The 24,608-nt window shown below is 41.3% G+C and overlaps 3 protein-coding genes across 4 annotated transcripts; 1 reads left to right on the top strand and 2 right to left on the bottom strand.

The window, feature by feature from the left end:
- Nucleotides 1-121: 121 nt before the first annotated feature.
- slc10a7 (solute carrier family 10 member 7) lies at nucleotides 122-10,001 on the bottom strand. 2 transcript variants are annotated; one of them, XM_018662016.2, is made up of 13 exons: nucleotides 9,741-10,001; nucleotides 8,183-8,265; nucleotides 7,957-8,093; nucleotides 6,566-6,641; nucleotides 6,389-6,427; nucleotides 6,186-6,221; nucleotides 5,460-5,543; nucleotides 5,203-5,368; nucleotides 4,884-4,935; nucleotides 4,156-4,229; nucleotides 3,394-3,539; nucleotides 3,228-3,275; nucleotides 122-2,290 (listed from the first exon to the last, which is right to left on the bottom strand). In XM_018662016.2, exons 1-12 carry the CDS (start codon nucleotides 9,838-9,840, stop codon nucleotides 3,255-3,257), a joined length of 1,014 nt encoding a protein of 337 aa, XP_018517532.1. In that variant the 5' UTR covers nucleotides 9,841-10,001; the 3' UTR covers nucleotides 122-2,290; nucleotides 3,228-3,254. The 2 variants fall into 2 exon arrangements, with proteins under 2 accessions (XP_018517532.1, XP_018517531.1); XM_018662015.2 differs by lacking the exon at nucleotides 3,228-3,275.
- Nucleotides 10,002-10,433: 432 nt separating this feature from the next.
- Nucleotides 10,434-15,533, bottom strand: ttc29 (tetratricopeptide repeat domain 29). The gene is made up of 13 exons (XM_018662009.2): nucleotides 15,371-15,533; nucleotides 14,933-15,045; nucleotides 14,727-14,807; nucleotides 14,409-14,468; nucleotides 14,076-14,239; nucleotides 13,674-13,850; nucleotides 13,346-13,558; nucleotides 13,045-13,130; nucleotides 12,873-12,964; nucleotides 12,572-12,695; nucleotides 12,277-12,366; nucleotides 11,502-11,662; nucleotides 10,434-10,954 (listed from the first exon to the last, which is right to left on the bottom strand). Exons 2-13 carry the CDS (start codon nucleotides 15,025-15,027, stop codon nucleotides 10,798-10,800), a joined length of 1,500 nt encoding a protein of 499 aa, XP_018517525.2. The 5' UTR covers nucleotides 15,028-15,045; nucleotides 15,371-15,533; the 3' UTR covers nucleotides 10,434-10,797.
- A 2,920-nt stretch (nucleotides 15,534-18,453) lies between these two features.
- On the top strand, nucleotides 18,454-24,349 carry LOC108873728 (endothelin-1 receptor). Its single transcript, XM_018662008.2, has 8 exons — nucleotides 18,454-18,628; nucleotides 19,461-20,374; nucleotides 20,783-20,910; nucleotides 21,029-21,236; nucleotides 22,410-22,562; nucleotides 22,673-22,806; nucleotides 22,911-23,019; nucleotides 24,200-24,349. The coding sequence occupies exons 2-8, from the start codon at nucleotides 19,781-19,783 to the stop codon at nucleotides 24,296-24,298; spliced, it is 1,425 nt and encodes a 474-aa protein (XP_018517524.1). The 5' UTR covers nucleotides 18,454-18,628; nucleotides 19,461-19,780; the 3' UTR covers nucleotides 24,299-24,349.
- The last annotated feature ends 259 nt before the right edge of the window (nucleotides 24,350-24,608 follow it).

Here is a 24,608-nt window from a genome sequence, read left to right as displayed (position 1 = left end):
GGGGGGGATAACTAAGCTCACGGTCGATTATCCAATTATTTGAACAAATAAAAAAACAAGCATCAAGACCTACAAAGTCCAAGAAACATTTCCTGAAAAATGTTGTACAGAAAAAAACCCATGGTTTTCCAAATTTGTAGGTTTATTTCCATATAGTTTTTTTTTAAGTAGAAGAGCAGACCCATACATATCCCACTCACTATCTTCCTTGTCAAAATATACTACTGTCAAAAACAATCGCACTGTAAACAGACAGAGACTGACTGTAAACTTGAGCGTCACTGGACAGAGCAGTAGAAGACCAGTAAAATGATCCCCATAATAACTGTAGCTGACTCCATCATTAAGGAACATTGGAGAAATCTGAGATTCAAAAATCTCTTCAGTAACATTCTCAGTCAAAGTGAACAGTCTGATAAAATAGGTTTCCATGAAATATGTTTTCCTTTTAGGTCAAGAAACAGGCTTTTGTTTCCCTTAATCCTTTATCTTCTTATATTTGAAATCTACATTTGGATTGTTGCAACAATTCCCAGTCAGTAATTCAGCAGTTAGGGATGCCTCCTCCACCACCACCTTCACCACCACTACCACAGACTACATCCAGAAAATTGACAGATAGGTGATATTAGAGGATTCTGCAAAATCCCAATATCTGCACCTCATATAATGGTTAAGGTTATGGGAAGATTGTAGTTATGACAAATGAACTATGCTTAAGGTACGGTTAGGCTTAGGCTACAGATAATTATCACCTGAATCTGCAGCTGCGCTTGGCTTAACCAAGATTTATAGTGAGTTTCAGCTCAGTGTTTATCTGTGCAGTCCACAAATTTAATGTTTTGGTTCACTCTCATAGTTCTCATTGCCTCGTTTTTCAGTCCAAGGGAAACCAGAGTTCATGTAAAATACAAAAAGGATGTAAGGCTACTTACATAGAGCAATACTGCCTGAATGCTAGCAAGCAAAGACTTGCCCTTTGATCATACAAGTACTTCAGTTTGGTCCACAGACTTTACATCATCAGTTAACCTTGTCTAAAAATACCGTAGGACTGGACTGAATGTCCTGTGTTGAAGCTCCAGCTCTAACTGGCTGTAGTGATGATACATTCACTGTAAACCTGCTGAAAAGGTGGTTCTAGTTATCTGGTTCCAGACCTCTAAAACGTTGCCTAAAATTCAGATTTTTTCAGCAATGTTCAGACCAATTAACAGGCCACGAGGAGGACACAATTCAGATTTACAACCTCAGACTGATCCAAGACATTCATTTCTTTAAATTAGGTTTGAAGATTTTGGTAGGTGGGACCATGACAAAATGATATGACTGTCAACAGGACTACATAACTTAGAACAGGGTGTCATCAACATATAGATGAATATGTGGACCTTTGTTTTTCAAAATATTTTGTGCATTTTTAGTCAGTTTCAAATTTTTTCTGCTCTTTAATGCACTAGATAGCAGCCTTGATCATAAACATTAGGTTCGTACCTCATTATTGTTCCAACAACCACGTATTTGGTAAGAGTCTGAGGCAATGTGGACAGGAATTTGATCAAGACACGTATATAAAAACAGATGAAGTGAATTTGTGAATAATGCAAGAAAGATGATGATATTTTGGCTATTAACTTAAATTCACTATCACAATAATCATTTTGTAACTTCATTATTTGAATCAATCACTTGTTAACTCAACACCATCCCCTCATCGCAGGACTGCTTCTTCCAAAACCAAACATTATACTGTATATCAAAAGTCAGATCATCCAGCATTGTTTGTTTCTATCAAGAACGTAAATGTAACAACTGTCCTCATTTTCTGGCAGTGATAGCTCAGAGTAGAAAACTGTAGAAAATAGCAAGAAAAATAAAAAAGAATGGTCCCAGTAACTCCACCCATCCAGTTCCTGTTGGCAGTTGCTGTTTTTCAAACCAAACCCTCCATTATAAAAAACAAAAGAAACAGCTGTTCTGCTTTTGCAGGATTTTTTGGGTATTCCATATAAAAATAAAACATGTGCTTTCATTTCTTTTAAATATAAAAGAATATATCTGATGGAAATACGAAATGGGAGTTTTTCATTGTCACAGAAACCAAGAAAATTGAGGCAAAAAGTGAGCCTTTGTCTCCTCCGTCACGCTGAGGTCTCTGTTGATTGGTTGTAATAAGGCACGTATGTCTAATGTCTCCCTCCACCTCCGTCTGCTGAATCACAGTAAAAACACCAGCAAAACACTGATTTCATCCTCATCAGATGGGCTGGAGGGTTGACAGCTTCACCGCCTGAAGAGAGAGAAAGAGAGAAAAGAAGCAGCGAGTCAGAGGGTGAGATATTCAGATAGCACAAAAACAAATTCTATGTAAAATAGTGAGAATTTTCAAAGTAAGCCTGGTCAGTTAAATCTCCACCACCACCAGCAGGGAAATCTGACATAATGCAACATTAGGTAACTATTTTACCTTAAAATACCAGCTTCAGAAACATTTTGTGGCCTCTGTTATTTCCATTTCTTACACAGCCAGCAGTTCAGAGTATGCTGACTGTAGATCAGTTAAGAAGACTTAGAAGTCATTAAAAACCAGCGTTCATCTCAGATATCCAGCCAGGAAACTTTGAAAATATCAAGAATTCTGAATGGAGTTTGGTGTGTTTGTTGTGGCGACAGCACTTCCTGCTCCAGAAGTAGGGAATCATTCAGTTCAGTGAGCAGTCGGAGCTCCGGTCTAGAGATTAATACGTTTTATTTTCTGTACATGAAAACCACTTAACCACTTGGACTCAGAGCCCAACAGAATTACCTTACCACTTGTGGCTGTACAGGGGCGCTGTTGCTCAGCAACGTTACATTGTGTTGCTTTAAATCAGGGCTGGGGTTAAAATCTAAATTAATCCCATCATCATCATCATGATCACCACCACCACCACCCAATACAACCCAACTGGTATTTGATCAAAGCGAAGCTCATGTGTTTGTAGCATTGGGTCCAGCAGGAGATGTTTGCTGCTTATTTTCTTAACAGTAGAGGGAGCTGTTGCACTCAGATCTATGTTGTATTTTTAATACTCTAAGAACTGAGAAAGAACAACCTGGGGAACCTGCTGGACACACTGTCACAGAATCACAACAGATCAGTAGCTCTGATTATAAAAGGCAAGAAGAAGAATTACACTATACATGTCCCTTTTTAATCAGTTATTTGGAATCAGTTTTCTACTCACTCAGGGCAGCAGTGTTGGAATGTGGCCCTATCTCAACAACAGACTAGACTGTAGGGGAGGAGACAAGGTGAAGAGGTTAGGGTTGGAGGAAGAGGTTAGTTTATGGTCAGTGTTGGAGATTCATCCTCAGGACTGGAACCAGATTTCACTTGTGATAAGTTTGTACCTTCTGCCGACTGGTCATCCAGCTACGGATGGTCGGCACAAGGACGGAGCCGAGCAGGATCTGAGCCGGATGGTAGATCAACAGAGGGACTGAGATCAGAGAGAGGTGCTCATAGCCCGCAAACACAATCTTCAGCATGGGGATACCTGGAGAGAGGTCAGATTAAACAGAGATGAAGAAGATATTCTGTTACTCTGCTTGTGGATTTGGGAGTTTAATCTCTCTGATGTCCGGATAAAAAGAAGCTGGTCTTCAATTCTACTTCATGTAAAGCAACATACATCATTTTCATTTCCTCTGCCTGATAATACCTTAATTATTTCTCCCTTCAGTCAGCATGAAGTGTATCTCAGGGCGCAACCAAAGGATTTTAGAAAAACTTTGACTAGCCACCCCAAACAGTCTCTGACCATATTAATATATGTAAGAATTTATTATTTTATAACATTTATGACATTTTAATTGGTCTTTTAGCAGTTCAATGAGGACTGTTTCAGCACTGAAAGGATTCACACTGATCAACAAATACTACATCTTGTCATGACTGACAACTGTGACTGACTCCTGATTGGTCGGGTGGGTATACTGGTGGAATTTGACACCACGGCTCCACTTGCCAATTACAACTCTGGGTCCAGTGACGTTAACCAGCACAAAGATGGCAGCAGTTGTATCCAGGATATTCTGGTTTCATTTTTGTCTAGTGGAAGTAAGAGAAGACGTGTCGTCCATCTTCATTTACAGTCGTAGCTGTGTACCTACCCAGAGTCAGTGATTTGTGTGTGGAGCAGAACATGATGGCGACAGTATCTGCAGGGCTGAATCCTGAGCCCGACCTGCAGAGACAAACACAAAGTCAAACATCAAACCAAATACAGGCAGTTTTCACAAATCACATAACACCCTCTGTCCTTAGTCCCCTGGGTTCCTTTCCACTCGCTCACTCTCTAGACCATTTCACACAGTAAGCAACAGCCTGGGTGCTGTTACCTCTGACCTTTGACTTATTACTTTCTACTGATACACACCACACATATAAACTACATACTGAACAGAGCTAAAATGATTAGTTACAGAAGTCTATTCAGCAGCTATCACTGTTGAATAAAGTTGGTCATTTTTCAAGCAAACATTTATTGGTTCCAGGTTCTCAAACTTGAGGATTTGCTGCTTGTCTTTGCTTTACATTATACAGAACTGAATATGTTTGGATTGTGGACTGTTTATCAGACTGGTGATGGACAGTTTTAAATATTTTCTGACATTTTATAAAACAAAAGATTAATAAGCTCGTTCCTAATCCAAATGATTGAGCGATTCAAACTTTATTCCAAAGTTATAAAAGTTTGCTTAATACTTGCTTGACAGCTGGATGGAAATGCAGAAACTGAGACAGACGTATAAAATGTGAAACTTATTAAAGAAAGAGGGAGCAGTAAAGGAGGAAGGATGAGAGGATAAAAGCACAGGAGGAGGAGGAGGAGACTCACCTGGTAGAAAAGGCAAATGTGAGCAGCATAAAGCTGACCTGGATGGAGAAAACTGCAGAGAACAAGAGAGAGTTCACTTTAGTGTCCAACTAAAAAAACTTACATTTACTTCTATTTAGGTAGTAGAAAAGTAGAAACTCTGTTCTGTGCCAGAACTGAACAGAACAGAACTGTTGGGGGAAGGGGAGGGGGCATTCTGAGATAGAACTCCTAAGTTCCAAGATCAAAGGCAGAATTTTTCCAGAAAAGAACTCAAAGATTCTATGAGATTAAAGTCAAACATTTGAGAGAAAAAAACACACAGAGACAGTGAACTGACTGATGAGGACGACCAGCAGCAGGCTGGTGGGGTCCAACTCAATGTTGGGGTTACTGAAGGTGTCGCAGAAGGTGGTGTAGATGATCATTAGGAGGACGGCGCTGCTGACGGCGCCGAACGGAGGTTTTCTCCGCTCGATAAACTCCCTGAGGAAACCTCGACACACCTGCACACACACACACACACACCAGAGAGATTTACGCCTCTGTAAGAAAGAAACTGTTCATTTTATTTAACCCGTGGTCACAGATTCCTACCTGACCCAGGATCAGAGGCACCACGACGGTCATGAAGAGCTGAGAGAAGATGGAGGAGAAGGGAACGGAGGATGAAGAGCCGAGCTGGAGGAGGAGAAGAAGTTTGTTTAGTTGATCAGATAATCTTCACAGATGAACACCACTGTTCTGATGTTTGAAGCCTAAATCCAATCTCCAGAAGTAAGAAGCTAATGTTAGGCTATAAACCAACTACACCACGGTCACATGACGTCAACGTCTCCACCACTAAGCTTCCAACTGGTCATTTCATTTAGCTCTGAGCTCTTCTACAAAAGCCTTTCTTCTTAGAAAGTTAGTGAGAGTTTGAAAGAGCGTGAGTAGAAACACAACGAGGCTGTAAAGGTGGACTGGTGAGTAGATGGGTTTTCATGTTAACGTCCCCGACAACCTCTGTAGTCTCATTTAGACACTCGTTAGCAACCGCCTTTTTTAAGACACGGTAAAAGCTTCAAACATCAGGAGTGGGGGATTTACTGACCCATTTTATGTCGGAGAAGAAAACCTGAAAATGTCTTGAGCTTGTGTTAAAACCACAGACCTTATTTCAGACATTTAACCAAAAACACATTGACTTTGGGACGAGGGAACGTTAGCACTAACATGCTAACTTACTTCCGGGTTTTAGGTCTCATTCCTGAGACACGTTGGTTAATGCAGGTTTAAGGAGCAGTTGTGTGTTTTTCAGTGTAAAAAAGTCAGACTTACAAACAGCAGCAGCAGCACTGGAGTCACTATGATTCCCTGCAGAGCAGAAAGACACGATTACACCTTCAACAGAGCTCACGCTGACGTGTCATCACAGTTGGACTCGATTAAAGGAATCACATACATTCATAATACACGCCCCCCCAACTCTAACCTGAACCTTAAAACCAGGTTCAATCCCACAAATCAAACCAACATCTCACCAGGAAGCTTCCAAACGCTGAGTTGAAGATGGCAGCAGCCTAGAAACACACATACACACACATATGAACTCAGTCACCATGACAACCACATGCCAACACACTGCTTATTACTTTCCAACATTACACCATTTGTCAAACACCGGAGGATAATAACCTGCTAACAAGTGAGTGTGTTACCTCGTTGCCTCCGACAGCCTTGGTGAGAATCACAGCGGAGGAGACCGGAGGGGGCATGCAGCTCACCGTCTGTAACCTAGGCAACCACAACGGCAGGAGGAAGAGGAGGAAGACTCATCATCATCATCGTCATCTGTGTCTGCCTGTGAGGACCTTTTATCTCCTTCATTCAAGAGGTCAGAGGTGACGTGATCGGAGTAACTAACAGAGGGATCTCTTCACGTTTTTCTGGCATTTTATCAGTTGATCAATCAGCAGATTAATCAATAATAAAAATAACTGATAGCTGCCACCCTATTAATGTCACAGCAATGCTGCTAATACCATAACAGCATGGTCCTTCCTTTTACTGTCCCATCATAGACTTATTTGAGAGAGCTGGACATCATCACTGGTATTGTTTCCTCTAGGTAATTAATGTTTGATTGCAGAGCGCCCCCTTGTGGTGCGGAGAGTCATTAACCTCTGATGGTCTAACAGGATAAGACAACTTGTGCCAGACAGTGACAAACATAATACAATAACACAATAAAAATGATTATTACAGACTATTAAATAGAAAGGAAAAAATAAAACATAATGTATATAGAATAGAAGTAAGTTTGGTAGGAGAGTTGCTTCCAATAACATTAACAGTAACATCAGCAGTGGATGTACTTGCATAAAACATGATATCCATGTGTTTTACGTCAAAATTTGCAGACAAATATCAGTTCTTTCTGTAATGAGGCACTCTTGTGAAAACACACCAGAACTCATGTGGATGAATTGTTTGGTGTTTGAAATGGGTGTTAGGTTCAGAATAAAACACAAGATAGATGCATGAGAAATGTCTAAAATGAAATTCTCTGCTGTCGACTGGATGAAAACTGCAGTGTTTCTAAGGTGACGGACACATGAATCTGTCAGTTATGAAGCGTGAGAGGCAGATGTGTGGGTCGAGACCTTTTCTCAGCCTCGTTGCTCCGACTGTGAGTCATGTACGACCCTGTGACAGTGAGGGTTTGAAAGCGGACATTCAACAGATTCAGACAACATTTGAACTATATTTCTGCGCCACAGTATCGCAAAGATATTTATAAAAACATCGGGTAAACATTTCTGCCTTTGAGATGCTGCTTTCAATGACACCAAGACTTTTTGAGTTTCAGGTTAATTTGTCTCCTTTTTGAGTCAGTTCATGGACAGTTTTGATTTTAAGAGGTAACTGACCTGTTCAACACACACACACACACACACACACACACACACACACACACACAGAGCTCTGCCTGTAGTAGCAGTGAATGTGGGTCTTTCAGTTCATACATAACTCGTCCCTCAGGTACAGTGACTCGAATAAAGGACGACTTTCACACACATTGACACACATTAGCACACACTCTTCCTACCCTCTGAGCAGCCATTGGTCGATGGCGGTCAGTGCGAGCACTCTGAGCAGCAGCCAAACGGCGAGCGGGAAGAAGACGAGCGTGAACGACTGGACGAACAGGTGGAGGCGAACGTGAAGCAGCGCACTGGTCAACTCCTACAGAAGAGAGACGGAGAATGAAACCTACAACACAAACGTCACCTGAATGCATCACTGGAGTATTTAATGTTCAGTCAGTTCCTCACCTCTGTTTTCAGAGACAGGCCGCTGTTGAAGAAAATGAGCGAGACAGCGAAGTAGGCGATGGTGATCTCTGGCTTCAGAGGACCTGAGAGAAAAGACAAACACATAAACACAAACATCACGACAAAATAAAAACTACACATCACATAGAGGTGGAACAATAACACTGCACAGTTTGACATTTTAGTCGTGTTTAATAAAAATAAAATGTTTAGTTCAGTGAATTCAAATGAAGAGCTATAGAGCCAGCGGTGGTGTGTTCAAGGAGGTGCTACATAGACAGTATGATTATCTTTATAATAAAAACAACAATAAATAAAAACACTAAACCTGGTTTCACTTTTGGATGGGATTTTTTTTAAATAATACATATTTATTATCATTTTTTATTAAATGACCTGTGAACAAATCTGATGCCAAACAGGACCTTCATTACAATATGGTTATGCAGATATAAAATAAATAACATCAGCCTGTGGGTTTGTTTTAAAACTGAAAGCAGCAGCTAAGTGACAATTAAACTGAAGAAGCACTTGGCTACAACTTTTCCAGGGAGCACCTGAAGGCAGCACCTGTCAGTAGCAGCACAGGAGCTTATCTAATCAGCAGGATAAGATGTGGAGGTGTGACTGGGAGCCTTATCAGTGAAGGTAATAACTGTGAAATTACCACCGAGAAAACACCAGTTTATCTTCAACGCCACTTTCACTTTGTTCCCAAACCCGGTGAGAGCCGCTTCCGGTGAGTCTGACCTGACAAAATCCACTGTTTATTATGAGTGACTAAAAACATGTGATGTGAGCCAATTAGGTAATGTCATCGTGCTCGCGCCGCACACGGGAGCGAGGATTGGTTAAGTGACATCCAACCGGGGAGGTGTGTTTACATTACTGCTGAATGCAACGTGTCACTACAGTACCAGGTGGGAAACACACACACACACACACACACACAGAGGAACCACTGTGAGGGAGAGTCTACTAGCTCCACTGCGCGTCTTAAGTAACGAAATTCCATTTACAAAATCCGAAAATTTACATTTATCTACCTGTTGCACCAACATAACCATTAATAATTCCATTAATTTACATATTAAAACAATCAAGAAGATTCAAACTTTATTTCGGCACATGCTATGTATACGACATAATCCATCTTTGAGTAGAAATTCCAACTTGTGGATCAATTTTCGTGAAGTTTCTACAGTCGGTCGCCCCCCGCGCCTTGAGAAAAACCCTAAACCAAAGTCTAAAAGTTGACATTTTATTAAAATTAAAACTGTAGCTAGAGAACCACACATATGCCGATTTTTTCAGTGACTGTAAACGGTTAATTTGAGGTCTGAAGTCTTTCCCTACGAGCTAATATGGGACCAAGAGCGAAGAGCAAAGATAAAGATGGGAAACTCTTTCCAAGCCTGGCACTAACATCCCTACAGCAGCCACCTCTGTTGGTTCATTTAACACAGACTCTGGTGTTTGTTAGACAGTCGTCTCCACATGCAGATAGTTTTCAGTCGGAGTTAAAGACTGAGCAGTTCCCAAACTCCGACCCACTCACCTCCCCTGACACCGACGCTGGGCTGCAGTTTGGCCGATAAGATGACCAGCACTATCCCGATGATGAACCATTCCTTCCGGATCCTCGCCAGCAGGCCCATGTTTCAACCCCGGGGTTCACCGGTTCACCCCGCCGGCCCCCCCGTCACACCAGCCGGATCCAAGTTTTACAACTCCCCAGCTTCTCCTCCGGAGGTTTCTCTGTCAGAAAACACAACCAGAACAACCGGAGCTTGTTTTCCGGACACATGGGCCTCAGCGAGGCCGTAAAGACTGAAGTAGAGGCGCAGCAGATTTCTCTCGATTACCGTATTACTGGTAAAAGTAACATGTACACTATAGGTGTAATACCGGAAATGAAGCACAAATAAAACATCATAAAGCATTATAGGAAACACAGGTAAGGTAAACATATATAAACCGCACAACACTAGCAGCGTAATGACAAATAATGCACTGCAATTTTATTTTTTTAATTCTCAAATGTAAATATATTTTAATTAACTAAATAAACTGTGATAAAAACTTGCTTTTATGAGTTAAACTAATAAACTAATATTTAAATGAGCTATTTTGACAAAATAAAAAAGCAGAATATATAAATATATGTTTACACTGAATACAGTTACATTTCATCATTGATACATAAAGTATTAATAGTTAAAAACAGACACAGTTAACATGGAAACATTGGTACTAGAAATAAAATGTTTATTTCTATTTCATCAAACGATACATACTGTAATGGAGATGAAGTCGCTGTGAGATATTTAGACCTTCATCCTCCTCGTCTTCGTCATTTCCTCTGCTGCACAGACACAGATACTCCAACAGCTGATGGACTGACTCATCGTCTGCTCCTCTGTTTGTCCACATGGTTCATAACATGTTGAGTTCTGATGATTTTATCTGTTTGACAGATTTTCTGTCTGTTTATCAGATAATTATCGAACACACAGGAGCTGAGATCTGAAGGACGGAGCCCGACATCGGCTGATTAAGAAATCCACAGTTTCCTCTGTTACGTAATGTCTGTTTTATGTTCAGACTATAAACGCTCAGCAGGTCACTCTTTCCCAGCATAACTTGGCCTTTAGGTGCAGTGGTGATTTCATGGTGATCCATCCGATAGTTGGTGAGTCAGCATCACCAGAGTTGGTTGGATCCATCCTCAGGGAAACACGGACATATGCAACAAATTTTAAGGCAATCCATCTGGTAAACGTGGAGATATTTCTGGTTCAAAATGGCGGACTGACCGACTAACGCTGCCAGCCGAGTGCTGCATTCACAGCTACAGTCAAAGTCTTGGGAAACTGAAATTTACGTCATGTTTTTGACTTGAAATGTGTTTGAACTGAGCTGAGAATGAAAGTAAATCTTTGGTTTGGTTGTTTTCTCTCACCCAGAGTCAGATGAGATGAGTACGTCTTAGTTTGGTGTAGTTTTAGTCTGAAGATTAGAGATTAGCTCAGATCGTGGCTGTGAGCAGGATTAGGTAAAGCTCCTCTTAGAAGTGGGGAAATGCAGATTTACATGTCTCTTATGTCTTTATTGAGTCACTAATTTGACTGTTAACAGATTATATCAAACAAATTTACAGTATATGACACATAAACACATCAAACAGCTGTGTTATTTATGTACTCTTTATGTTCATGTGCTGTAAAATGTTGCTTAATGACAACAATGTATTAACCCTGTGTGTATTTTAATTCTCATTAATCTTCACCAGTGTCATTCTCTGATGAGGAGTTAGTACCGGGCTGTAGCAGTGGGATCTGTAGAGTCTGGACTGAGCTCCTCATGTCCTCTGGTCTCCTTCCAGACTACCAGTCGTCTCAGGGCGGCAGGAGACGCCGACTCCACGTCAGTGCTGTATTTCCTGATCATGGAGTGAGCGCGAGCGCTGGCCACCCACAGCTGACGGAGCCAGAGACAGACCGTTTTTAATTTCTAAAAAATGACTTAGTTTCTTTAAAACAAGACTTAGTTTCTAAAGAAATGACACAGTTTCTAAAAAAAGTCTTAGTTTCTGAAAAAAAAAGACTTAGTTTAGTTTAAAAATGACTTAGTTTCTTTAAAAAGTTGCCCAAAACCTTCACAAAATAATGACTCTAAAATATTTAAGTTGATCTTTTTTGAGACACTAAGTCACAATTTCAGAATACTAAATAACAATTAATTTAATTTCTATTGACTTTGACTTACAGATCTTTGTGTTTCGAGCACATTGGCAGAAATGGGCTTCCATATGTGATATAATCAACTGGTTTTTGTTTTATTGGATTACATTTGATTAGTCCAATCAGTGTTTACACACTCTGCTCACACAGTGATGTCAATATTTACGTTTTATCTGTCCTGTTGTTTTTATCCTGATTCTGTTTGATCAACTCACTCGTTTGGTTGTTTTAACACAGATTTAAAGGCCTAATCTGCAAATTAGCTTTTGCTAAACACGGCGTATGTTTTACATCTACAGGTAAAGATCATCTTTATGCACCTGCACAGATATGACATTTAAAAGCATGTACCTGTGCTCTCTGCAGCAGAGCCACGTCTCCGATGTTACAGGCGACTTTGTAACCCTGAAGGAAACAGTCACAGGCTCGACTGTACTGACCCTACAGAGAGAAAACGTCCAGAGATTGATGTAATTCAGAGGTAAAGCTGAAGAAGTTTCATTCAGAGAAAAACAGGACGTTACCTTCAGTTCGTACCTCAGAGATTCTAATGAAATAAACTGTAAATATTTGGTCAATAAAGTGTTTAAGAAGCTACAACTATGTTCTGCTTGTGTGTGTGTGTGTGTGTGTGTGTGTGTGATACCATGCTGTAGTAGAGATTGCCCAGACAGATGCAGGCGTCGGCCAGGTTGTGCTGCAGTCCGTTGCTTCGAGTGACGTCGATTAACTTCTCCAGACACCGAACAGTCTCATCTATGTTGCCTTCACTGTCTCACACAGAAAAAATATCAAACATCTGCTCTGACAGATTCACTGTTACCTGGATTTACTGTTCACACACAGAACAAACAAGGAGTAAGTGAGTGTGTTTACATGGATGTGAGTTTAGGGATCAGGTTTTTGTGTGTGTGTGTGTGTGTGTGTGTGTGTGTGTGTGTGTGTACCTCTCCATAGACTTGGCCATAGCCTTGTAGGCCTTTCCCAGTCCGTCTGCGTCCTGCAGCGTGCCACAGATCTGCATGGAGGAGTTGAAGAACTGGACAAACACAGTTTTATTACTAAATAAAAATAATAAAATTAAAAATAAAGATTGATGTCACACTCACACTCAGGTACCTTTTTAGCCGTGTCATGGTCTCCTGTGAGCTGATAGGCCAGTCCCAGTCGATAGGCCGCCTCCCCCTCGATGTGTTTGTCTTCAGCTGAAACAGACACAAGTTTCTACACTGCACAGTAACTCTGAAGGATCCAGTCTGCTCTGGGTTTAACAGCTAACGTTCCAAAATAAAATGGTGAACATTGTAATGATTGTACATGCTTCACATTAGCATGTTAGCTTCTGATGTTAGCATTTTTTTCACGGCTGTCAACATCTGAAAATAAATTTTAGATTCTGTTACCGCCTGTCTCCACCTACACTCAGCGGCCATGTTGTGTCCCTTGTGGAGCAGCTCCAGGGCCTCGCTGTGGTTCGCGGCGTCCAGTGGAATGTCAGCGAGCCGGTCGTAGATCCCCCACAGCGCCTGGAGGGCCCGGAGCCTCAGGGGCCGACCGGTCAAGTCCAGCCAGCTGCCGTCCTCCGCCTGCTTCAGGCACAGCTCCGCCTGCCGCCTCGCCTCCTGCAGCTCTCCTGCAGCACCGAGATTCTGAATCAGTTTTCATCTGTGCTGTTTGTTGCTGTGATTCTAATGTTGCAGCAGAGATCCAGAGACTGGAGTCGATGCACGGAGCACTGAGCTTTTCACCTTGCTGCAGGTAGAGCTCGGCCATGCAGGCCCGGGCCTCGGTGGCCGGTCTCGAGCTCCCCCCTTGCTCTCGGTCTGCACAGCTGTGGTAGAAGTGCAAACTCAGCAACAGATCCTCCGGAGCCGAGAAGTACCGACCCAAAAACAGACGCTGCTCACACACCGTGGACCAGGAACCTACACACACACACACACACACAGGAAACACTGGTGAATAACAAAACTCCATTTAGAAAATCCTTCAGTTTACAGTTAACCTTCTTATCAACACATAATATCTTTAACCTGACGCCTGCTTTACATCTAACCAAACAAATGACAGTCAGTCTTTAGTTCGGCTCACATCCCACACATGTACGTCGTCAGAAACTACCCATTTCATTCAGTATGCTGTGTATATACCGGTCCGTTCAGCCTGCTCAGCCTGATTCAGGTGCAGCCTCATGGTCTCCAGTTTATCTCGCTGCTCCTCCAGAGGAGTCTGAAGCCTGAGAGCTGATCCAGGTTCAGCCGCCGCCCTCCGATCCTGGTCCGACTGCAGCAGGAAGAAGAACTCCGCAAACGACCTGGATCGAGATTCAAAGTCGTTATTTGGAGAAAGTTGAAATTTCACAACGAATAAAACATAAATATAAATTCATTTATCAGCACCTGAATGTTTCATCAAGTTTTTACGCCCTAAAAAATTTAGCACCACGACTCAAATATGACAGATACAATAAGAATGAGACCAACCTGTGGTATCCTTCCTGAAGCATCTGCACACAGATGTTCTGCTTCACACTGTGTCTGAACCTGGAGAAAACAACATGTAAAGGAAAGAAAAACATCTCAGCTCCACCAGATATTAACAAGAGAAAACAGTGTTTAAACAGCAGAGGGCGCTCTACACTGACTGCAGTGGCTCACAGGTCTAAACAAACCATTTTAACCTTTAAATACTCGTCGCCCTCAGAGTGTGGACATGAGAATAACGTTAAGAGCAACATGTATCACCTGCTCTTCCAATAAAGAGTTTAATCAAAGTGTCATCTCAGGAGGATGGAGACTCACTGTGCAGTTTCTCCTCTGGTCAGAGTTTCATCTGATTTATCTGACAACGATCCAGACTGGAAGAACTCCTGCTTCAACGTGCTGCACACACACACACACACACACACACACACACACACACACACACACACACACACACACACTTTTAGTAAATGACTTCTCCACTGCTCACTCTTTTTACCTGTGTGGTTTCTCTCTAAACTCACCTGTACTGATTGCTTCTCCTCCGTTTGCTCCTGCAGGTGCTAATTTCCGGTAATAACGACCCGGTCCTGCGCTGCCCTGCTACAGCACTGCTCATCTTCACCTGTCAGTTACACTGAAGGAGACAGAGGTGAATAATCACCGCCAGACATTTTATTTTATTTAGCTTATTTTTTACAGTGAGTAATGTTTGTTTGTTTGTTTGTTTGTTTGTTTGTAGCTCCAGTTAAAGACAAAGTTACTGCATCAGTTAGCTACTACCCACAGGAATAATGAATTAAGCTAAAGCTGAGTTAGCTAGGCTAAAGTTAATCAAGCTTCTTACCGTTATAACTCTGTAAACGTCACTATCTCAAACTTCACCTTACAAACATTAAACTTTATATAAACGGTTTCTAATGACTCTGAGTTCGGTATAAAACACAGAAATGTGAACTTACAGCAGCTGAAACCGGAACTTTTTCTGCTTTTAAAACTTTCTTCCTCCGGTCGTCGAGTTTCGCCGTCACCATGGCAACGCAGGACAGGCCGCGTTCCGTCACTGGCAAACGGCAGAATTCCTGCCTGCTGCCAGGTTCCATTCAGAAATAACTAAATCTTACATTTCCCCCTTAAAGAGAGATATACAACTCGCAGGATCCGTTTCATTTTGCACTTTTCTACTATTTGTAATATTCGGCTGTGAATGCACCACACTAAACTGAATTAAACTATAGATCCAGAGCTGTTTGCATTATTCCCAGAAAGCCTAATGCAGTAATTACGTGCAATAAAACACCTGCACACCACCACACACACGCTACTATGCATGGAGACAGTGAGAGCCAGTCATTACTTTCTGCATGACATCCTGTGTATGTAGGACATTACAAAAACAAACGTTAAAATATAAAAAAAAGTAAAAAAACAATGGTAAAAGGAATTCCTACGTTTAAATAAAACAATATGGTAAAGGCCTAGCTGTATGTTCAAACTCCATTATACAGTATGAACATCTGCCAGAGTAATAAAAGAAGAACACACACTTGTTTTCAGATGTCTTTTGTCTTTGGAGTAAAACTTTTCCGTCTCACCACAGCTGCGATGGAAACTCGCTCTGTGGTGGTGAAGGACGTTTTGTTCCTTCAAAGAGTTTCCAATAAAGTTTCATGTTCAGGGTGGAAATCAGCAGCAGCTGAGACAGAGAGGCTGTTTCCTGCCTCACCGGCCGAATCTGGGTCTGATTTGCCGTCGATCGAAGCTCTTTGAATCTTTGTTTGTTCTTCTCATTCTAATGAGCTTCAAGAGTAATTTGTTCATTAACCAGTGCTGCTTTTGAAGAGAAACGTGAGAATTAAACCTTGTTTTTTCATGAGTGGAGACATTTAACATAAACTGCTGAACACACAGTTGGTGGTCTCCACAGTTATACATCTTTTCATCTCTGCAGTAAAGTCAGGAAATGGTCAAATAAATCAAATTGAATTCACTAATCTTGGCTAGGATCTGCCCCCAGTGTGACGAGTTAAGAGAGGAGGAGAGGAAGATGAATTATGTAAACAGTGTTTTCCAACACTCAGATTCTGGGCATCACAAACCCACTAATGCCTTGCTCAAGAGCTCTACGCCTTGTATTGGTCAGGATGTTGTGTGTCTGTTTGTGTGTATGTGTGCGAATCACAGAGAGATCCCATTACGAGTCTCCATGGTTCAAGTCACGTACAGCCTTCGTTTGTTTATCTCTGCAAACACACACAAGCATAAGCACAAAGACACACACATCGATGACACACATAAAATAACACAGACTTCTTCGCAAAACCAAATTTAGCTTTGATTACAGGCTTAATTTAAACTGATCTGAGGTCAGTCTGAGAGAGTCAGAGGTCACTGCTAGGATGGATAGATAGATAGATAGATAGATGATGATGATGATGATGAGATTGATAGATAGATAGATAGATAGATAGATAGATAGATCTGGTTCACGCTGATACACATGTGATACAGATGTGTAAACATGTGTTCCATGTTTCCACATGTTTAAACCTCTGTAGAGTCACAGCAGCAGGTCGTGGACGGTGGAGAGGAAACTCCAGAAACAGAAAACAAAACAATCGAGGGTCTTGGTGAAGAATTTCAGTAGTTTTCCAAAACTGAAACCATGTCCTCGTGTGTAAAAACAAAAGAGATCATGGTGGAAAAAACTAACTAAACGTTATCTATATATCAAACACACAACGTCTTAGTGTCTTTCAGCTCATTGTTTTGGTTTTACAGGCTCAAACTGTACTCATTTGGTTCGTTATCACTACTTTCTTTGAGTCATTTTTGGCTTCAGACAAAAAGCCATAAAATCCCACTGTACACAAACTCCTCAGCACTAAACAGTAGCAACTAGCTGGTGAACATAGTGCAGCATTTAGCAGCTAAAGAGCTAGATGTTTCCCTCAGGAGGAGGTGGAGACCAAAAACAGAGCTAAAATACTGGACTTAATTCACCAGGTGGAAACAAACATGACTCCAAATGAATGATGATGTTGTTCCATATCTGCTGGATGTGTAAACAAGCAACTGTTCGCTAACAAGTTTAGCATACCAACTTAAAGCAAACCTAACTTTTATCGAACAGCAGCCGCAAGTGTTTGGCTAATTAGTGGTAAATGCTAAGAGCTACAGTTACAATAGCAGTAGAGTAAAACTTTTTAGCAATGTTGGCGGTAATTGAACTTGGTTGGACCAAATATAACTTTTCATTCGTAAGAGGAAGGATGTGTTATTCTGTATTCCAAAAGTTCCATTAAAAAATGAGTTATTGCAAGTTTTAAAAAACTTTCCCATCAATAACAGCGTCATGGAGTATATTATTAACTCCTGTAAATGTTCAGACATTGTTTTCACTATGTTTTCTGGACCTTAAAAATAATGAACAGGATACATGTTCAGAAATAATGAAAACATTGTGTAAACCTTTCATACATGTATTAAAAATGTTCCACGTTTAAATGAGAGAGAATAAAGAAAACGGCCTCAGAGATGAACAGTAAACTGCTGGTGTTATAAACTGAGTCTGGGATCACTCGTGTTCAAACGCTCCAATAAAGTCGAATTTGTTGTTCAAACGCAGTAATATATTTTACTGCCTCAGTTTCCACAACACTGTTTTATCAACAAACTCTCAAAGTGGGGAAACTGGGTTAAAACGTGGGCTTGGTTTCAATTACAGAAAGAGAGTGTGTCAGATAGTAAAAGTTCAGTTCATGTCAGTGTTTATGAGCTGTTCCACTATAACCGACTGAAGGGGGGGTGGGGGGGGACTGTGAAGAACTTTTTAAACTTGTCTCTTAGACTGAGACATAAACAAATTTAATTATTGTTATTATTTTAAAATGGGGGAGAAAAGAGGAGAGAAATTGATGGCACATCTGATGAAAGGTGAAGATGCTACTGAACGGAGGAAGGAGGAAATGAAGTGGAAAGAAAAGTGGGGGAGGGAGGATGTAGATGAGTAGAGAGGGGGCGTGCGAGCATTTACGGCTATCAGATAGAGAGAGAGAGGGAGAGAGTAAAAACCGAGCTCCATCAGTTAGACCTCATCAGTTTGGTCTTGACTAAGCAGAGCTCAGTCGTCTTCTCCTCTCGTTCACACTGAAGTAAAGAGTTTCATCGGATTTAATTGGACAACAAATCAAAGGAGGAAACAGAAAAACATACAACAGGTGAGATTTCTAACATTTTCTTTCTGCTATGTTAACATTTATCCTGGAGAAACTTCAAATTCATACAATTCATACTTGAATGTAGTTTTACAGTGAGCTAAATCTCATGTCATAATTACTTAAGCATATATTGTGTATCACATTTTTGGTAATGTTTTCTATAACTCCCCTCAATAACTCAAAGGCTATATTTAAGAAATCAATTTATTTTCATTGCTGTCAGCCCACATATTTGCTTTCAGCTGCAGGTAAGTTACAACCATACACTCGGTCAGATCCCTCTGAAATTAAACTTTCTAACAAGTCTTCAACCTAACAGATGAATGAAAAAAAGTGACAGTCAACAGTCCGAGTTTCTGTGTTAGATTTAAAGTTGCTACAAGATACAACTCACCATCCTCATGGCAACGCTTTCCGCGGTTTAAAGTTCTAAAAACCCATCAGAGGCCTACTCCACCTGCTCAGCACCACACAACAGACAGACATAGCTGGTGAACAAAGTGTCACATTTAGCAACTAAAGAGGCAGATATTACACTCACAAGCTGTTGGAGAGCAAATTGACGCTTAGAAGAAAGTTCATATTAGACTTGTGTTCACCAGATGGCCAGAGTTATGATCCAGTGTGGACCTCCAAAGTGGCAAAAAAAAAAAAAAAAAAGAGCTGAAATGTTTTAGTGCAGCATTTCTGTTAGAACCCAGCAGTCTGAGGTCAATGAATCATCAGATGCTGGACCAGGATTTTAAGGACTATCTTAGTAAACAATATTCATCACTTTGCAAAGTTGTGCTTCCTAACCACCCACCTTTTTTGTTTTCATTTTACTCTACAGATTTTCCCAGAAGAGAGTCCAGAATCACCCAAGTTCATCTGAGAACCCCTAACACCCTCTCTGCTCAGCACTGGTCTGCTCTGGCGTCAACCTTGAGGACCTCTAGAGCCTCTAGGACTTACTCCAGCGCTGATTCTGGAGTTACAGTTGTGGGGTTTTAGAGGGGGTTCTGGACTCAGAACAGGTTCTGGAGCTGATTCCCAGATTATTTCCTGTGTTGAGGTTCCAAACCGGGTTCTAGAATCTCAAAGGAGTTCTAGAATCACAGAGGGTTCCTGAATCAGTTCCAAAGTCTGCTCTTGACTTGTCAGAGTTTTAGAATGGGACCTAGATTGGGTCCTAGGTCTATACCCATGCCTGGCACATTTATTGTGGTTATTTGGTGTTTGGTGTTTGCCACTCCAGTCAGTTGCCAGGGCAACTCATCTGAGACATCTCTATCAGATCTGATGATTTTGGACCTGCCTAATTTCCACAGCACTGACACACCTCTTGGACCTGGAGTGGACCATCTTATCCAGACCTCGGACCAAGAGCCACATCTGGTGCAAGAGACTGTGAAGAAGCCCCTGTCAGCCCTGGAGCCTGGACAAGAAAAGTTTAAACACGCGAGCCAGTTGAAACACAAACATGAAAGAAATCCTCATTCGTCTTCCTCCAACTCAACTCCAGCAGTTCGTATGCAGGTGCCCCCTCACTGTGTTGATGAGACATCAATAAAAACAGTCTTCAAGTACATCAACACGGTGCTGTCCTGTGCAATCTTTGCTGTGGGGATCATTGGAAATGTCACCCTGCTAAGGATTATCTACCAAAATAAGAGCATGAGGAATGGACCCAATGCTGTCATAGCCAGCCTGGCCCTAGGAGACCTGATATACATTGCCATCGACATACCAATACAGGTCTATAAGGTAGAGCACTTTATTATGTCCGTTCTCATTCATATTTATGGATTCAAGTGTTGCCTTTTTTGTGACATGCAATCAATTCATGTCTTATTATACTGACAAGATTTGACCAATGAGGTTAAGCTGCAAAGAAAATGTAACTAATAACACTATAATCAATAATAAGCTGCACTTGTAGTGTAGTTTTAGCCTCACACAGGACTTGGATGTAGAGGTAACAGGAGCAGAAACGCATAATGGCGAACAAAGCAGCTTCCAGTAGTATCTGAGTGTGCTGTGTGTTTCAGTCAGGAGGTTGAGTGTCACACTGATAACAGCACTAAAATACCCACAAACTGAGATAACACACCAGACACACACTGACACCGATATGATGTTAATCTGTTAATGCTTGTGTTTGTACGTGTGCAGCTCCTGGCCGGCCGGTGGCCGTTTGTCGACAGTGATTTTGGCCTGTTCCTCTGCAAACTCTTCCCCTTCCTCCAAAAAGCGTCAGTTGGCATCACCGTCTTCAATCTGTGTGCTCTAAGTGTGGACAGGTAACAAACACAAATACAAACAATTGTATACCTACCATGCAATTATAAAGCTTTTTATATAAACACATTTAAGCGGTTATCCAGAGAAGATGAGTAATTTTTGATACCTTGTACCCAGGTATCGTGCGGTGGCGTCCTGGTCTCGGGTACAGGGCACAGGTGTTCCAATGGTAACGGCGGTGGAGATAGTGATGGTCTGGCTGCTGTCCATGGTGCTGGCTGTACCAGAGGCCATCGGCTTCAGCATAGTCACCTTTGAGTACAGAAACACAACCATTAGGACCTGCATGCTGCAGCCCAAGTCAAATTTGTCAGATTTCATGAAAGTGAGTGTGTATTAACAGAGAGAGACTGCATGTATATGTGTGTGGTCTTGTCTGTATGTATATGTGTTTATGTCAGTGTTGATAGACATCTAGGTGGTCTACATGGAGCTGATGAGCAGAGGATTAGGTGGTACCAGTTTTTCTGCCTCCATGTAGAATTTGTTTTTATTCTATAAGGAGGCGTTTAAAAGAAAATCAAGGAGCTCCAGATTTTTGAGATAAAACTTTCAGCTGCATAAAACTTTTGCTGGGAAATGTGTAATTACCCTTTCACCATCATCACAACAGTATTTTTTCATTACTCCTCTGTTTTGATTCAGCTCTCTTGAGAACTAGATAAGTCCTGAAACTAGCATGGTTGGAGCACATTAAGTTAGTTTCAACAGTTTAGTGTATGATACAAAAATGAATTTCCATCCAAAAAAATCTATATCTACATCTATATATTCTCATGAGTAAAGGAATAGGCTTTGATCCTGGTTCATCTGGATGATGAATGGTCTCTCTGAGAGAAAATAAGTGGACTCTTAAGTCCATTTCCATGATATCTTTGTTGTTGTGTTACAGGGCGAGGTCTCTCTAACTAAAACAGTTTAGAACATCATTTCCTGTTTATGTCTCCAGGTCGTAACTGATGTAAACAAACTCAGCCCAGGCACTCAAAACTGAACCTGGGTCAGCTGACCTGCTATCAGTCTATGGACATGGTCTATTCAAAACATTTTAACTGCAGCCAGTAAATACTTATCACAATGTTCCAGTTGCCCAGAAGTATTGCATTTGAATATTAAAATGAAAACCTAGCTATTGGTTCCAACTGAAGATCATGATCTAGTGCTTCTGGGCAAGTAAAGGTAGTTCTAGAATGCTATGGGAATTGTATAATGGTTCTAAGGTCTCCTCAAAGATTTGGGATGTCCAGTACATTCAATAAGTTTATAAAGGCTGTAAAAGGCTTTTGAGGCTTCTAAAACTGTTCTATGGTCATCCAAAACTCTAGAACATTTTTAAGCACTTCACTAAGGTTTGGTTAAGGAGGTCTGGTAGTTCTGGAACACCACAAGAATTCTGGAATTGTAAAAAATCACTGGGGTGGTTTTAAACCAGTCTATGTTTTAAGTGGGTTCCAAAACTTTCTAAAGGGTCTCAGTACAATTGTGCTGTGTGTTGCAGTTCTACCAGGATGCAAAGGACTGGTGGCTGTTTGGCCTCTACTTCTGCATTCCTCTGACCTGTTCTGCTGTTTTCTACGGGCTGATGACCTGCGAGATGCTCAGACACCAGAAAGGAAGTCTGAGGATCTCATTTAGCGAACACCTTAAACAGGTGGGCGCTCACGAACATGTACATACTGTATACACTGATCAGCCACAGCATTAAAACCACTGACTAAGTAAGTAATTAATGTTATTGTTATTTTAAATTTCTCTCCACAGCGTAGAGAAGTAGCAAAAACTGTGTTCAGCCTGGTGTTGATCTTTGCTCTGTGCTGGTTCCCGCTGCATCTGAGTCGCCTGCTGAAGTGGACCATCTACAAACCCCATGATGTGAAGCGCTGCGACTTATTAAAGTAGGTGTAGAAACCCATTTTACTTCTCTGTAGTCATAGCTGTACTGTATACTCTTCCTCTTTTGTAGTTTTTAATGTTATGTGTTCCTCTTCTGTTGCTGTAGTTTCCTGTTGGTGCTGGACTACTTCGGTATAAACATGGCTACCATCAACTCCTGCATCAATCCCATAATCCTCTTCTTTGTCTCCAAGAAGTTCAAAAACTGCTTCAAGGTAAAAATAACAAAATACAGTTGTACTTTGTGGTTGAGTGTTTGTTGCAGATGGCAAACACCCAAACAGCTGCAAATCTCTGCTTTTCCCTGAGTCAGTGTGACACAACAATGAGGTCACGGGGTCAGAGGTCGTGAGACATAGATAACATAAGATAACAGAGTGAGAGAGAGGAAACGAGATACAGACTGAAGGGGTCTAGACTTGTGGGAAGTGAGCAGTGACATGTTGGTTTAAAGGGGCACTCCACCGACTTTACACATGAAGGTCAGCTGGGCTGGATATCGACGCTGATATCCAAATTTGATTTGATTGCGGATCCTGTCTTCTTGTCAGTTTGATGGCTTTAAACAGTGTTAAAATGGCTATTTCTAGTTAAACAAAAAAGATCTTGCTCTTTAATAAAAAGGTCTCTCTCTGTAGGAATCTTATCCATAATGTTGTCAGACACAAACAGTCTGAGTCTGTCAGTGTCAAAAACAACAACTTTAGTGGTCACTCCCGTCCAGCCAAAGGTCAGTTTACACATAAATAAGAGTCTGTCTTCATGTGTAAACAGTTGTTCTCTCTGACTTTAGAAGGAGCTTTCTGACATCTGAGAAAATAACCCTGTTTATATTATAGTAATAGTAAGAGCCTCCTCAGGTCAAGGTGGACCACGGCCAACCCTGATTTCTCAGAGGTTTCTTCCTGTCTAAAGGGGGTTTTTCCTCTTTCTGCACAGTCGCCAAGTGCTGCTCATTGTGGGAACTGCTGGGTTTCTCTCTTTAGTGCTGTAAAGTCCTGACCTTAAAGTGCCTTTGGGTAAAAAATTTGGCACTAAATAAATAAAACGGACTTGAAAAAGGTATCAGATATCGTCAGTTGTTCTCTCAGCTTGGGTTCAGAGAAGAGAGAAATTCAGAAAAACTGTTGGGGGGATGGAGTTTGAAAAAAGTGGAGATGGATGTGTTTATTAGAGATTCTAATGACAAAGGTGCTACAGTGTTGCATTATGGGAAATGTAGGACTCAGAATTCATAGACCTCTACTCTACCAGGAACCAAAATTCAGAGCATCTTGGCCTTTGCTGTTTTGATTTTTAACCGTTCTTTATAGGACTGAAATACTAAATCGCTGGAGTTCCCCTTTAATCAGACTCACCCTCCGTCTCTCTCTCTCTCCCCCTCTCTCTCTACAGTCCTGTCTGTGCTGTTGGTGTTATTCTGGCTCTTTCTCTAACAGTATGCTGCCCCTCAATCATGGGACGAGTCTGCAGTACAAACACAGTGACCACTGAAAGAGAGAGAGAGAGAGTAAACAACTACATCTTCATTTTCACCATCACCTCAACAACTTCAACCAGACTGAACGAGGACAAACACCTGCACTGAGAGACACTGCTGTGCCACTGTGGATATATCAACCCTCTAATGTTTAGTTTCTACCTTTTCACAACATATTTATTCAGTTATAGATATTACATTTTGTTACAGAAATGGCCAAAAGTATGAGGACATCTCTGGTCACATGGTTTCTTGGGAGGCAAGGTTCAGGAAAATGGTGGAAAGACTGAAACCAGAGTGGAGGTTGTTTCTATCAGCAGATTA

This window comes from Lates calcarifer, linkage group LG14 (assembly GCF_001640805.2).
Source record: "Lates calcarifer isolate ASB-BC8 linkage group LG14, TLL_Latcal_v3, whole genome shotgun sequence".
In the NCBI taxonomy this organism is placed as follows: Eukaryota; Metazoa; Chordata; class Actinopteri; family Centropomidae; genus Lates; species Lates calcarifer.
Note: the sequence above shows the minus strand (reverse complement) of the source record. Positions and strands in the feature narration are given on the sequence as shown.

Bases quoted from the DNA above. Each gene is read 5' to 3' on its own strand.
- ttc29 (XM_018662009.2), bottom strand. From the start codon at position 15,027: ATGAGCAGTGCTGTAGCAGGGCAGCGCAGGACCGGGTCGTTATTACCG. The intron at 12,696-12,872 runs GTACACACACAC...TGTGTGAGACAG, and splicing joins ATGGCCAAGTCTATGGAGAG to TGAAGGCAACATAGATGAGA. The intron at 10,955-11,501 runs GTACTAACTCCT...CACGTTTACCAG, and splicing joins GATCCCACTGCTACAGCCCG to ATGGATTGCCTTAAAATTTG.
- slc10a7 (XM_018662015.2), bottom strand. From the start codon at position 9,840: ATGGGCCTGCTGGCGAGGATCCGGAAGGAATGGTTCATCATCGGGATA. The intron at 5,544-6,185 runs GTAAGTCTGACT...CTCCTCCTCCAG, and splicing joins CAGTGCTGCTGCTGCTGTTT to CTCGGCTCTTCATCCTCCGT. The intron at 4,936-5,202 runs GTCAGTTCACTG...TGTTCTCTGCAG, and splicing joins GCTGCTGGTCGTCCTCATCA to TTTTCTCCATCCAGGTCAGC.
- LOC108873728 (XM_018662008.2), top strand. From the start codon at position 19,781: ATGGGACCTAGATTGGGTCCTAGGTCTATACCCATGCCTGGCACATTT. The intron at 22,807-22,910 runs GTAGGTGTAGAA...CTGTTGCTGTAG, and splicing joins AAGCGCTGCGACTTATTAAA to TTTCCTGTTGGTGCTGGACT. The intron at 23,020-24,199 runs GTAAAAATAACA...CTCTCTCTACAG, and splicing joins AGTTCAAAAACTGCTTCAAG to TCCTGTCTGTGCTGTTGGTG.